Source organism: Hyperolius riggenbachi, chromosome 9 (genome assembly GCF_040937935.1).
Source record: "Hyperolius riggenbachi isolate aHypRig1 chromosome 9, aHypRig1.pri, whole genome shotgun sequence".
Taxonomy (NCBI): domain Eukaryota; kingdom Metazoa; phylum Chordata; class Amphibia; order Anura; family Hyperoliidae; genus Hyperolius; species Hyperolius riggenbachi.
The window spans coordinates 134,677,191-134,691,804 of NC_090654.1; the positions used below are offsets into that span (position 1 = coordinate 134,677,191).

A 14,614-nucleotide genomic window follows, 5' to 3' on the forward strand; every position below is an offset into this window, starting at 1 on the left:
CGGGTTTGACCAGATCGAGAGGGAAGCAGCCTTATTCAAGCTACAACAAGGCTGTCGCCCCTCAAAGCACTTCTCACTGCCACCACTAGCTGCTGCTAGACACTTCCACGATTCCCACTCTGCTGTTGAGTGATCTGCACACAGTTCGCATTTTCGTATTTGCGACAGCTTTGCGCTTAGGCTAAACACGGGAACGCCACATACACAATACAATCGAACAGTAGCAAGGCACAATCAGGGACTGAACTTGTAAAGTAAATTACACTGCAGTCTCTAGGCTAGAAGCGTTGGCTTAGTACAGAAGAAGTCAAACTTATTAAATAAATATTTAATACTCAAAAAAGTGGAACAGTGCAGACAAGAATATATACAAAAAGATTTACAAAACAAAAGTAAAAATCACAACCATACACAATAAGACAGTTTGCATAAAAATAAATGGAAATAAACAGAAATTGGACTTTTACCAGTTTGCAGGACAAAAGCGGAGGTTGTTCTCTAATTACCCCTTTCCTTGCTGGGGGCACAGGTTACAGGTGACAAACATCTGAGACAGTATTTTTCAGCAGATCAAAGGTGGGGACATGACTGCTATTGGCCTAATTAGCCATCTCCTAATTAGAGGCTAGCAGACCAGTTTAGCAGTTCCTGCTCCTACTGTTCACAAGAGTTCACCCTTCCGATGCAAATGTACTATATACCGTCATACAGACAATCACAGCTTCCCCCAAAGCCAGAATGGTTTTAGCAGACATACACAGGATACAGTCAGAAAAATGAAAAATATGGCTGCTATGTTCTGCATATTACCGTACATATCATCATCACCACATATATCCTCACAGGTCCGATTGTCCAGCCAAAACTCAATCTCTCTGGGTTAACCCCCTCATGACAGCCTCCATTAAAACCTTGAGGAAAAGCCTTCCTTTACTAAAACAGGTCTATTTCCCCAGTATTCTTGAGTGCCTGATAGATAATCCATATTTTTGTGTGGCCCCAGACATTCCCTTCCTGTGGAACTGGCCGAGTGCTTGCTGCCCTAGAGTCAAAGACTATTAGTAGGGGTACGATCATGTCATTTGCACAAATGACAGCCTTGCGGGACGATGTTAAACTTTCCCAATGGCAATATTTCCAGATTAGACATTTTCTCAATGCTAGGCATCGAACCTCTGACTGGTCAAAAGCGCTCACAGATTTTGAAAACCTTATCTCCAATTCAAACACGCCTAGTCATTTGATTTCCATGATATACAGGATGTTACAGTCCGGCTCTGATACATCTAAACTTAAATTCCAGACCCAGTGGGAAACTTTGGCAATTATATTACTAATGAGCAATGGTTAAAAATCTTTATGTTAAACCATAAGGGTTACCTTAACATTAATACTCAAGAACTGGGCTACAAAATATTAACCCGCTGGTATAGAACTTCCCATTCCCTATAGAAGATGTTACCCTCAGTTTCTGATAGATGCTGGCGGTGTGGTTCAGATGTGGGCACTCTTTTCCACATTTTTTTGGTCTTGCCCTAGGATTACCTCTTATTGGACAAATATACAAAAGCTGATGGAACATATTCTGGGTGGGAGCGTCACATTCTCTCCAAGCCTCTTTTTACTCCATGATATTTGTGATCCTGTTAAATCTTATAATAAAATCTCTTATGATCCACTTGATTAACGCTGCTAGGGCTCTTGTTCCATTGAACTGGAAAGCAGTAAATCCTCCTACAGTTAAAGCATGGCTGAAACGGGTTGAGGCAATTGAGGCCATGGAACATATTATACTCCTCTCATGACCAAAACGAGCCATACACCGTTACCTGGTCACTCTGGAATGAATTCCAGGGCTCTCAAAAATACAAGGATATTATGCAATCTGGAGGCACAAATTCCTAATTTTTCAAATCTTCAACTATGATTTTTCTCTTTCTCTCCCCTTTCTTGTTTCCTATCTTCCCCTCAATCCCTTCTTTTCTTACTCTTATGACATTGTGGGAATGTCCCAAATTTTATTCTGATTCGGCTGACTTTACCTAACTAGTCTATTTGCCAATATGCTTTCATCCATCTTCATCAATAGCATAGTTTCTTAGATTTGTTTATATTGTATACTCCATCCTGCTGTGCTTTTAGATGTCAATCATATTCTGGTCTGGTTCTGGTAATTTTGTCTTGACAATGTTTTAATGTTTTGTTTTTTCTAAAATTTCTTGTATGATCTTGATCTTCATTTTTCAAATAAAAATTGAATTGTGAAGAGAAAAAAAAAAAAAGTAGCCGGGTGGGGTGAGATGAGAGAATGCAGGGTCGGTACTTCTGTGAGCTTACAGAATAGGAGGTGGTAAGCCGATGACGGCCGGGTGATCACCAAAACTAGCCGTGTGGAGCACCCGGTTTAAAGAGCTTGGGTAGAAGACTGCACTGTAGATTTCTGGCCAAAACAATGGTTTTGTCCGAGTAACCTCTAAATGTGTATAAAGCACTATTTAAAAACTCAAGTTGAGGTCTCACTGCATAACTAGTTGGACACAGTTTCCCTTACCGTAAGTAGCTGCTGCAATAAAATAGAGCAGAACAGATATTTTTACAGTGTTAAGGACACCCCATACCTGTGGCATTATTTCGGTGTCCCTTGTACCTCTTGATATACTGAGCCCCATCGCTATGGGAGGAGTTAAATAGATAGATGTCTTCATCATTGTAGCTGGCCAGAAGTTCTAGAAGAAAAAAGTGCAATTAGAATAAAATATTTTCCTCACTAAATATCTTAAAAGTACACCTGAACTTCAAGGGATATGATGCTGCCATATTTATTTCTACTACAGCCGCAATTACCAAAAGCACTGAGAAGCATTTTCTTTAAAAAAAAAATTGCTTTAAACTCCCTTTGGCCACTTTGCATTCCAGGGTTTTTTCCCCCTTTAAGATTCCTGACAATTTTGTAATTTCAGCTGTCACTATTGATACATCAGTAACCTTTTGATTATTTATGCCATTAAAGTCACACATGCAGTTTTTTGGGGGACAATCTAGGCTTTCTTTGGGTATATTTGTTTTCAAGAATTATTTAATTTTACAGGCATTTGGTAAATAACGAATAGGCGTAAGTGTAGAAAATACACCTTTGAAATTTCACCCTTCACAAGAAGTGACAATTATAAAACATCAAACTAGGTTACTTGTCTTTTCCCAGTTAAATTGATACCCTACATGCCATATTTCACCACCAGTTGGGGATGTTGCGTACCATTATCGCCAGCTTGCGCGTTTGTAGCGATTGGACCCGATCGCTATGGCACACAGTTTAAGGACCCCAATGCTGTGCAGATACATTGCTAGGCAACAGCACAGCAATGCATATGTACAGTGTTGGGTCCCGGAGCTGTCGCCCTATCGATTGCGTGCGATTGCTACTGGCGGCAGCCGATAGAGGTGTCCGCTAATATTAGGGCTAAGTATAGGTGATACAAGGGGTTAATTAGTTTGGTAGGAGTTAATATTTTACTTGGGGAGGAAAGAGAAACACTTATTTAATGGGGACACTTATTTTAACTTTTTTTTTTCTTGGTTTCATGAAGGAGTGCTGCTATTAGCACTCATTCACAGTTAAATGAATGGACGCTCGTGCACGAGCATGTACATGCCCGGTAGCGCTCGGCGGCCTTTTAACTGCAGGATGCAAATCTTAAAGGAATACTTAAGGGAAACAAAAAAAATGACATTTACCCACCCGGGGCATCCCTCAGCCCCCTGAAGCTGGATGGTGCCCTCGCAGCCCCGCTCCGATCGTCCTGTCCCCGCCGGCGGCTACTTCCGGGTTCGGCGACAGCCGCCGACAGGCTGGGAACACGGCTGATTTTCCGCGTTCCCACTCGCTATATGCTGCTATAGCGTATATAGCTACGCTAAAGCAGCATATAGTGAGTGGGAACGCAGAAAATCAGCCGCGTTCCCAGCCTGTCGGCGGCTGTCGCCGAACCCGGAAGTAGCCGCCGGCGGGGACAGGACGATCGGAGCGGGGCTGCGAGGGCACCATCCAGCTTCAGGGGGCTGAGGGATGCCCCGGGTGGGTAAATGTCATTTTTTTTGTTTCCCTTAAGTATTCCTTTAAGTGGTTAAAGTACCTCTGAACTTGTTTTTGATTAACAATTTTTATACTGCTTTATTTTTGGTGCTTTGATATATGTAACTACATCATCCCCCCCCAAACACCCCATGTGGCCCCCACTCTGCTCAGTCTTAACATTCAACTGAGCAGAACGTCGAATATAGGTGGGGAGGAAGGGTCAGTTCTTTCCCCTCTTTGCCCATCCTTAGTTCCACCCCCTCCATTTTCCGCTCATTAGTTCCAGATAAGTGTACAGCATTCAGCTGTAGGAGAGCTGCGCTGTAAGCGGGCTTGTGGTAACAGAGGTCAGAATGATGGGGGTGATGGTGCTGTGACATGTGTCAAAGCAACAAAAATAAAACCGTATTAAAATTTTGATCTAAAAAAAAAAAAAAAAAAACAGTTCAGGGGTACTTTAAGGAATGCAGGGCAAATTGCATTAAGTCACGATTGCTATGGGAATCACAAAAATCACAGTTTAAATCACAATTGTGCAAAGAGCTGCTAGACGGCCCCGGGCCTTACAGTTTTTATGCACCTCCTGCTTTCTTATAGTTTCCCACCTTGGGTAGCAGGTTGGGTTAAACCCTTCTCTTTTAACCTTCCTAGCAGTAAAAACATGCTAGGAGCGGTAATACCAAGCCTGGCGTGGGGTTGCAGCCGGGAGGTATATGCAAAGCATGCAGCGCAGCAGGAGTTTGTAACTCACCTCCCCCAGAAACCAGACACTGGCAGCCAGTCTTCATCTGGTCCTTGGAGGCGCTTGATCCATTGGGTGAGACCGCCATTTGTCAGAATGATAACAGATGGTGATCTCACCATACGGGTAGAGCGCCGCTAGAACAGAGGATGAATTGCAGCGCTGGATCCCAGAGAGGTGAGTAATATGCAGGGCTTCTACATCTCTGTGCAGTACAATTGTTTTTCCTTCTTTTAGGTTCTAAAAGCACATGAAACAAATTGTACCGCTTTTAGATGCAGGTTAATCTTTTAGGCTACGTTCACAGCGGTGTGTTGTGGTACGGTGTAATGGCCACTTTGTATCGAGGCTTACTGCACTGCAATCCTCCATCTCTAACAGGTAGCAGTATCATAATGCAATGCATGCAGTGCATTACCTCTAAATGTGCGTTTTAACTGTAAACGTAAAGCATACTTTTCATTGAATATATGCTTTACTGTACCAAATGCAACAGAAGTACAATGTGCAGAGCTGCTTTCCTGATCCTTTGCGTTCCTGCCGTCACAGGGAACACAACGGCCACTGAGAATGTAGCCTTAGAGCGCAACTACCGTTGGGCACAGCCAGAGACTGGCTATATTCTCTAGTGTGTAGCTGCCTTTCAGGTGATCTGCTTCTAACAACCAGTGTCTTACACTTTTTTTTCAATATTTATAAAATACTACACTTGAAAAGGCCCCTGTCCTTGTTTAATTTTGTTAGTGAGATATACCAGTGATCTATATACTTAAAAGGGACCCTGAGCAGTTAAAAAAAAAAATGAAACTGGTACTTACCTGGGGCTTCCTCCAGGCCACCGTAAGGTCCCCCGGCGTTGTCCTTGCTCCTCTCCCGGTCCCTCTGGCAACTCCATTACTGGTGACTTTCCGGCTGAAGGTCTGCTGGTTCTTCCTGAAGGGGGCGCTACATGTCATCACACTGGCTACGCATGTGCGGTTCAGAGTTAGAAAACCACTCATGCGCAGGACTGTCACACCGGCGCGATGATGCAAAGCGGCCAGCATGATGCCGCAGAGAGCGTCCCCGTTCAGGAGGGACCGGCCAACCTTCAGCCCGAAAGTCGCCGGTAACTGAGCTGCCAGCGGGACCGGGAGAGGAACCAGGAGGATGCCAGGGGACCTCGCGTCCTACGGTGGGCTGGAGGAAGCCCCAAGTACTAAAGTACTAGTTTCATTTTTTTGTGCCTTTAAAAAAAGGTCCAACAGCCAGACAAGCAGGATGATTTTAAAATACATTTAGCCAGTTGTTTTCCATGCATAGTTACACCTGGAATACAACGGGCAAAAAAGCAGTCTAGTAGAGTATGTCATCCAGGTTTTAATCATAAACCCAAGATTTTTCAAATCTCCCCACATGGGTTAAACATGAAGTCAGATCTCTGTAAAAGAATATGTATCACACAGTGCAGCAGGCGATGAAGATCTGCCTGGCAATTGGCATTCAGCGTGAATTAACCATAGATCAATTCCATCAGCAGTTTCCACAGCAAAGCAGAGCACTTGTTAGTCTCCAGAAGGCTGACAGTGAAAGCTTGTTATTGTGAGAACTTGCGTATTCCACAGAATCAACCCTGCAGAGCACAGGACAAACCAACATGGCTGCCACACCTCAGGATTACTCACTCAGGTTATTTATATCATGTGTAGTGATCACACCTACGGTAATCGCCACAGATGCTATGTGCAGTATGGTGCCATGGAGAGACAAGACAGAACATCTCAACACATAGCCAAATGCACAGAAGAAAAGACAATATGCAGCCATACATCTTCACATGAGCAGCATTACTTCTATCACATACATTCAGTATCTCGGAATCAGAATACTATACCTTTAAAGTACAGGCCTATTCTCCATTGCAACATCCCCCCCCCCCCCCACAACCAGTGATGCCAAATTCTAAATTGCACTCCCTTACCTGGAATATACACACATATACAATTGGCACAGGATCCAGATCCTCAGCTCCATTTATTGCATGTAAAAGCATAAGGGTTCCCCAACCCTGTACTCAAGGCACCACCAACAGTACACGTTTTGCAGAAAACCACAAACATGCACAGGTGGGGTAATTAGTGTCTCAGCAGACCTGATTAACTACCTCTGTGGATTTCCACAAAACATGCACTGTTGGTGGGCCCTGAGGACAGGGTTGGGGAACACTGTATCCAATCCCTGTGTCAATAGACCTAGTAGGCTTATAATCGAGAAAGCGCGTGGCAGTGAAGGCTAGAACTGAATACGCATGTGCACAATACACCACACAAATCTGTTAAAATGGGTGTAAGGTGGTAGCTTGAGCAGCATTATAGGCAGTTATGAAATTAGCAGCCATAGCAGCAGCTAGTGTTTAATTTGGGCACTGCAATTCATCCATACTATAGGCTAACTCCAGCTATCAGTGCACTAGCTGCAGAGCAGTAACAGACGTTTAGCTATATTATAGTCCCTGGGGGGGGATGGGGTAAATTAGGTGCTAGGTTGTGGAAGGAGCTTCAGAGGATAGATAACAGGCGCTCAGCATAGCCGAGCGCTAGGGGAGGGGTACAAATTAGGTGTTGGGTTATCGGGAAGAGCAACGTGGGATAAGTAATAGTGTGTCATTTAGGTATCGGGTTAGTGGCGTAGCAGTGGGTTTATGCAGGTCAGAGTTTAAAGTTTGGCATAAAGCAGGAGGAGGTTAAGGTTAGGAGTGTGTGTTGGGGGGGGGGGGGGGGTACGAGGAGAGTTAGTGTTAAGGGGCGTACACGCACTACCGCTTGCGGATCGTTCAGAAACAGCCTCATCAGTCTGCCTGACAGACTGTACACACGCACTACTGTAGCTGGAACGCCCGGCCAGGGGGAGGGTCTGACGGACCAGTCTTTGCCGGCGGTAGTGCGTGTGTACGCACTTTTAGGCATAGATATGAGAGAGAGTGTGAAAATAAGATTACAGCTGGGGGATAGTAGAATATCTGTTTAATTACTGATGTTCTTCTATTGGGAGTCAGGGATAGTAAAATATTGGCAATTATACCAATATTCTACTTATCGGTATTACAACACCTCCTAGGTGTGAATTTGCTAGTTAAACAAATATACCATTCTACGCAAAATTTCATATTTTATGAAATAGTCCGGAGAAATTTCCTTTGCAAAAGACAGTTATGTGACGCAGAGATCCATCCAGCAAGTGTGGAGCTGGCAGCAGAGTGGGTGTTCCCAGTTGGAGAGAATTAGTAGTTATGTGATTTAAAGAAAACCTGTAAGGTATAAAGTTCCCCCGGGGGGTATTTACCTCTGGAAATAGAAGCCTCTGAATGCTAATGAGCCCCCCCCCCCCCCCGCCCTCCTCGTCTCAACCCATTAGCTCGATCCAGCACTGGCTATCCCGCATGCAGGTAAATAGATGCATTGCTTCCACTTCTGGCGTCGGTGCAATAGAGTGGACCAGACGGGCTCGGCTATTTCCTGCAGGAGCCAGAGTGGTGAGCCGCTAGTGCACATGCACGCACGTCGAGAAGATCATCTTTGGGGGTCCCAGGAATTCCCCCTCCCAAGGTAAGTACCCGAGGCACTTTTTTTTCTTCCTTGCAGGTACACTAAGTTTTTAGGGCTTTATCCACAGCCAGAAATTTCCTTAGCCTTTTATCATTTTATCAGCTCCCACAATTTTCAGAGTTTTTTTTTTATTATTATTATTAGTTTTATTTAAAAAATTCAAATAGACCATTTGAAATGCAACATCCTTGCAAATGACTACCATGCAACAGGTATCTAGTTGATAATGACCGAAAGGGGCTTAACCTCCCTGGCGTTCTATTAAGATCGCCAGGGCGGCTGCGGGAGGGTTTTTTTTAAATAAAAAAAAACTGTTTCATGCAGCCAACTGAAAGTTGGCTGCATGAAAGCCCACTAGAGGGCGCTCCGGAAGCGTCATTCTAAACAAGGAAGGCCGCAATGAGCAGCCTTGTTTTGCTTACATAGTCGCCATAGCGACGAGCGGAGTGACGTCATGGACGTCAGCCGACGTCCTGACGTCAGCCGCCTCCGATCCAGCCCTTAGCGCTGGCCGGAACTTTTGTTCCGGCTGCGCAGGGCTCGGGCGGCTGGGGGGACCCTCTTTCGCCACTGCTCGCGGCGGATCGCCGCAGAGCGGCGGCGATCAGGCAGCACACGCGGCTGGCAAAGTGCCGGCTGCGTGTGCTGCTTTTTATTTTACAAAAATCGGCCCAGCAGGGCCTGAGCGGCGACCTCCGGCGGTGATGGACGGATATATTCGTCCATACCGCTGTGGAGGTTAAGATGATCCTATAATACACGCAAAACCTTTAACCTCCTTGGCGGCTATCACGAGTCAGGCTCGGGGTGGAAAAAATAAGCCAGGAGCGGTAACCCTGAGCGTGAATTGTGGTAGCAGCCGGCAAGACAGTGCAGAGCATAGCGCACAGCGGGCATTTTCACTCACCGTCCGGGGGATCCAGACACTGGCAGCCATTCTTCTTCCTGTCTACTGAGTATCTGCATCCCTCGGGTGAGATCAACGTTTGTCATGATAACAGATGGAAATCTCACTGCAGGGTTAAAGCATCACCCGGAATACGGAGGGAGAACTGCAGCGTTGGATCCCAGGGAGGAAAGTACCGCAAGTGCTGGGTGGGGCTGCTGCAGTTCTCTCTGCACTGATTTTTTTCCAGGTTTTATAGTCTAAAAGTCTGCAAAAAAATTGCACTGCTTTTTAAACCCTAAAGTCCAGGAAAAAAAAAAAAAAAAAAAATCAGACCGCCAGGGGGAATTAAAGTGCAGCTAAAGTATTTTCAAATATTTTGGATTAAATGGTTAAGGGTGTAGACCTGTCAGTCTTGAAACTAACTATGCACCAATTGGAGATATCCCTCACTTCCTATGTCAGAACCACACACACAAAATTTACCCAAAGACAACCTCCATTTTAAACTTAAAAGAGAAGGGGTTGGGGGTGGGAGGTGGATGAACAGGGGAAAAAAAAAAGATCTTTTGCTGTGGAGGAAATAAGAAAGACCTTGACTAAGAAAATCCAATTTGGCATTTGCTAATGCCCTGAGAAAGGGTTGGTTCTCAGGAAGTGCCATGTACATATAATGTATTGTCCTCAGTTGATGAAAATATATATGAAACTACCCCATTTAACATTAATATTTCCAATATACGTAGACAAAGGTGAAAATGTACTTAGTAGGAATCCTTCACCAGTTCCCTTACCCTGGGATGCAGCAATAATACTGCCTGCAGCCGCAGTACATCATGTATAGAACACACAAAGCTCTACAATAAAAGTTTCCACACAATTTAGGAAACCATTAATCTACTGGCCAAAACTAAATTCAGGAGGTCTTTTTGAAATTGAATGAATTTTACACCGACACCACTTAAGTTTTACTAGTTACAATGTGCACTGTACTGTGGCAGGCTTTGTCTTTTTCCTCTTACTTACTACTTATAAATTGGAAGGTAAAAAATATAAAAAAAAAAAAAATAGCATGGAAACAGATTTACATTGTGCAGGTTTATTAACAAATCCCATGAGATTTTCTGGAGTTTAAGGGCTCACCTGTGCCGTCATGACTGTACACAAGACAAGTAATGTTGGCTTTTGCTTCACTCGTTACCTGCAAATAAAGCACAGGAGGAAATGTGAGCAGACAGGAAACTAGCCTACTAACAATGCAAATTATGCCTGTGTTGTAAGGGGCGGCCCTACGTTCCTTTATGGCGTAACTCATCAACTGATTTTTATTTTTATTTTTTTTCCCAGACATGAACATGTGCATTTCCCAGATGGAAATAGAACAATGATTTTTCAATAGGCTGTTACACCCAATATTAATTTCTTGTGCGTTCCCATCCTGGATTCGCAGAAAGTGGAAACAGGGCCTTACCAATTCCAACCACAGAAGACATCTAGACATGGTTGCAACTAATGTTATTTAAAGGGACACTTAAACCAGAAAAAAAAAAATGAGTTTTACTCACCTGGGGCTTCTACCAGCCCCCTGCAGCAGTCCTGTGCCCTCGCAGCCACTCATTAATCCTCTGGTCCCCCGCTGCTAGCTAGTTTCGTTTTTGGCGACAGGCCCATCAGGACTGGCCACGCGTAGCTTTTTCCGCATTCCCGACTGTAATTAGCGCTATTGCAGGCCGCAATAGCGTAGAAAAAAACACGTATATTTTTGTACGCGTTGCGGCCCGCAATAGCGCCGATTATAGCGCAAAAAGCTACGCGTAGCCAGTCCTGACGGGCGTGTCAGCAACAACGAAACTAGCTGGCAGTGGGGGACCAGAGGATTAGTGAATGGCTGCGAGGGCACAGGACTGCTGCAGGGGGCTGGTAGAAGCCCCAGGTGAGTAAAACTCATTTTTTTCTAACTTAAAGAGGATCTGTAACCTCAAAAAATCCCCTGGGGGGTACTCACCTCGGGTGGGGGAAGCCTCCGGATCCTAATGAGGCTTCCCACGCCGTCCTCTGTCCCACGGGGGTCTCGCTGCAGCCCTCCGTGCAGCCGTGACGTAATATTTACCTTCCTGGCTCCTGCGCTGGCGCTCTGACGGCTGTCTGCTCCGAACTACACGGAAATACCCGATCGCCGTCGGGTCTGCTCTACTGCGCAGGCGCAAGTTTCCGGCGCCGGCGCAGTAGAGCGGACTCGACTGAGATCGGGTATTTCCGTGTAGTTCGGAGAAGAAAGCAGCCACAGCGCCCCCGCTGGAGCCAGCAAAGGTAAATATTGAAATTACAGTCGGGCCTGTCGCCGGCTGTTCAGAGGGCTGCAGCGAGACCCCCGTGGGACAGAGGACGGCGTGGGAAGCCTCATTAGGATCCGGAGGCTTCCCCCACCCGAGGTGAGTACCCCTCAGGGGATCTTTTTCATGTTACAGAGTCTCTTTAAGGTTCATCCTAACAAAGGTTTAGAACATGCAGAAAATGATTTTAGTCACAGCTTGGTTGTTAGCATTTGCAAATCAGATACTGTCAGCATTCACAGATGGAGTTTAAGTACCCTGATGCACTCCAGTTAATAATTTAAGGTCTCTGATTTTTGGGTAACAGGAAGCCGCACAGAGTTTCATCATCAGAATCCTGACATATCCTAGGTGTACTCAGCTGTGCAATACATTTTGTTCTTTGGTGTATACCGAAGAGGAGGAATACTTAATCTTAAACCATAGTGAAAACAATCTGGATTTACAAAAAAACGCCATTTCCTTTTGCCTAGCTTTCCATGTAGATTTCTTAAAAATCCTCACGCAGGATTACACTGAAACTGTGAAAAGCGAAGCACGCACCACTTTAAATTGATCAGGATAACCTGAGAAACATGAAGGACTATGGAGTATTTTTATTAAATGCCAGTTGTTTGGCTGACAATTTGACTTCAGTTGTGTTGCAGCTGCACACCTGGAAAATAATGCAGCTCAGGATTTATATACTAAAGGTGCATACACATCAAATTTTGATTGGCCAATCACTGACCAAATGTATCATCTCCATGTAGTAGGGCCAAGAGACTGAATACTATGAACAGATTGTGTAGGTAAGCCTTCTACTACATGAAAGTGGCAAAATTCAGCAATCATTGGCCAATCAAAATTAGATGTGTGTACTCCTCAGTATAAAGCCAAGTACTCACGAGATAAAAGTCTTTGGAAAATGAAAGATCATAGCCCAATTTTACCACCTTCCGTGTAGTATGAGAGCATACATACACAGTCTATTCTATTAAGCCGAGTCCGTGTTCTCCCCAGGCCCAATTAGGGCCGCCCGGCTGATTTGAAACCCGGCCCGCCTGTGGTCATGTGCTTGCCTGGGGCTTCTAAAATCCAGCGCTGTAAACCTTATTAAACTTCACATAGGAGCGCTCCATTGCCTGCTTTCAATCAGCGCCAGCCTCATACAATAGCAAAGGCTGACGCTGTAAACTGCAGGAGCGCTCCTCTGCCTGTCAGCTCAAGTGTTTTTGTGAGACAGGGATTGGCTGGGCGGGTTGTGAGGGGCGGGACTCCTGCTCCGGTAGTAGATCTATGATAAATGATGGAGCCTCTCTTGTAATAAAAAGAGAGCAGGGATGCTGGAGCCTGATCAAGCAAGGGACGGACTGGGAAGGGAGAGATTTCCCGTCTGCATACCCCTGGTATGTAAATGCATTTCTGCAGCTGCTCGGTTTTGCCCGGCACCTCAATTAATAACCCCGCTCCCGACACAGTATGCATACTTTTCTGATGTGCGGGAAGATCTTTGCCCGATCATTATTAGCTCCTGCCGAAGGTAATTGTTCCCCTGCAGATATGCAGGCTAGACATAGCCAGGCAGAGTCAATGGAGCAGGGGGTGGAGAAGCAGCCAGCAGGACAGCATAGGAGTTACTTGGCGAGTCCATTCTCAATGACCTATGCGCTTCCTGCTGGTTTATGGCCAGCCACAGTCCTCCCTGAACTTTCAGTCTCCTGTCTGATGTGTGAGATCATCTGGACAGGAGATATGACAAAAGTCACTTTTTCCCCTGTAATAAAAGTTAGCTGAGAAGAGCCAGGCTGAGGAGCTGCGGTTTGATTGAGATCAGGCTACGTCTTTCACACATACAGCTTGTGCAATCTTGCAACGAAGGGCTTCCAGATTTGTTTAGAACTCTTCATGTAAAATGTCAGTGAATAAACTATGTGCATTGGTGGTGTGAAATTCCTGCTCATAATTATTGCAATTCACATGGCTGTAAATTCACCTGGGTATTATTCCTGCAGCTGGTATGATCATATCTATAGCCCCTGCACACTATCTGAAATACCCTAGGACAGGCCCCCTCCCCCTGCAGGAACAACATCCATGTTAGTTAGCAGCCATGAGAATTGCAATAATTATGAGCAGGGACACATTGGAGCCTGTGTAGAGGCTAAGCAAGTTTATGTGCAGATGGGTATTGGTTATTGCATTTCACATACATGTTATTTCTTATTAATGTTTTCCTGGAAGGGGCAAATGGTGTGCAGGGGCCGTATATGATTATAAGTTACATATAGCCCCTGCACACTATCTGCATACAACCCTCCCCTTCCATCTCTAAGTTAGCCAATAAATGGTATCATCCTGATTCAAAACTTCTTGCTTCCCCTAGGAAATAACATCCATGTGAAATAAGCCATGTGACATGCAATAATCATAACCAGGGACACTGAAGCCTGTGTAGAGTGGCCATACATCAGGTGACTTGGCAGCTGATCAACCATCCGATTTGATTATTATAATCAAAACGGATGAAAATCTGTGCCACCAAGTGCATGCCCAACCGACACTATGACCAATTTCAGGCAGAAATTGGTCACATATCGTTCAAACAAGTTGCAAGATGTAGGGCCAAGTGCAGAGAGGTAATGGAGAGAGGATATGGAGACGAGTGACGAACACGATAAAACCCCCCCGGTGTTGTTCCACCTAGTTTATAAATGTGCATTTACACATTACCTGTCCTATGTCACCTACCACTCGGTGCCCATCAGTCTTCTGGTTCATCCTCTCCCATTAGTGCCCCATATGCCGGCAGCATATAGCACACATGTGACATCAAATGCACCATGCTCTAAACATCCCACCCGGCTACTTTTTCATGCCACCCGGCTGGAAAAAAATTCTGGGGAGAACACTGCGAGTACACCCATCAGATAAAAATCTTTGCAAACTGAGGAATTTATCTGTTGCATAGGTTTGTCTGGGAGGTTTGAAAGACTGATCTTTCTAAAGATGCCA

The 14,614-nt window shown here is 45.0% G+C and overlaps 1 protein-coding gene across 2 annotated transcripts in view; it reads right to left on the reverse strand.

The window, feature by feature from the left end:
• The window catches only part of DCAF8 (DDB1 and CUL4 associated factor 8), a 124,019-nt gene that overhangs the window by 38,130 nt on the left and 71,275 nt on the right, over positions 1-14,614 (reverse strand). For both annotated transcript variants that reach the window (XM_068253546.1, XM_068253547.1), the window contains 2 exons: positions 10,431-10,488; positions 2,619-2,726 (listed from right to left, as the gene is read on the reverse strand). In XM_068253546.1, the coding sequence (XP_068109647.1) occupies positions 2,619-2,726; positions 10,431-10,488 (166 nt within the window). The remainder of the gene's footprint in view (positions 1-2,618; positions 2,727-10,430; positions 10,489-14,614) is intronic.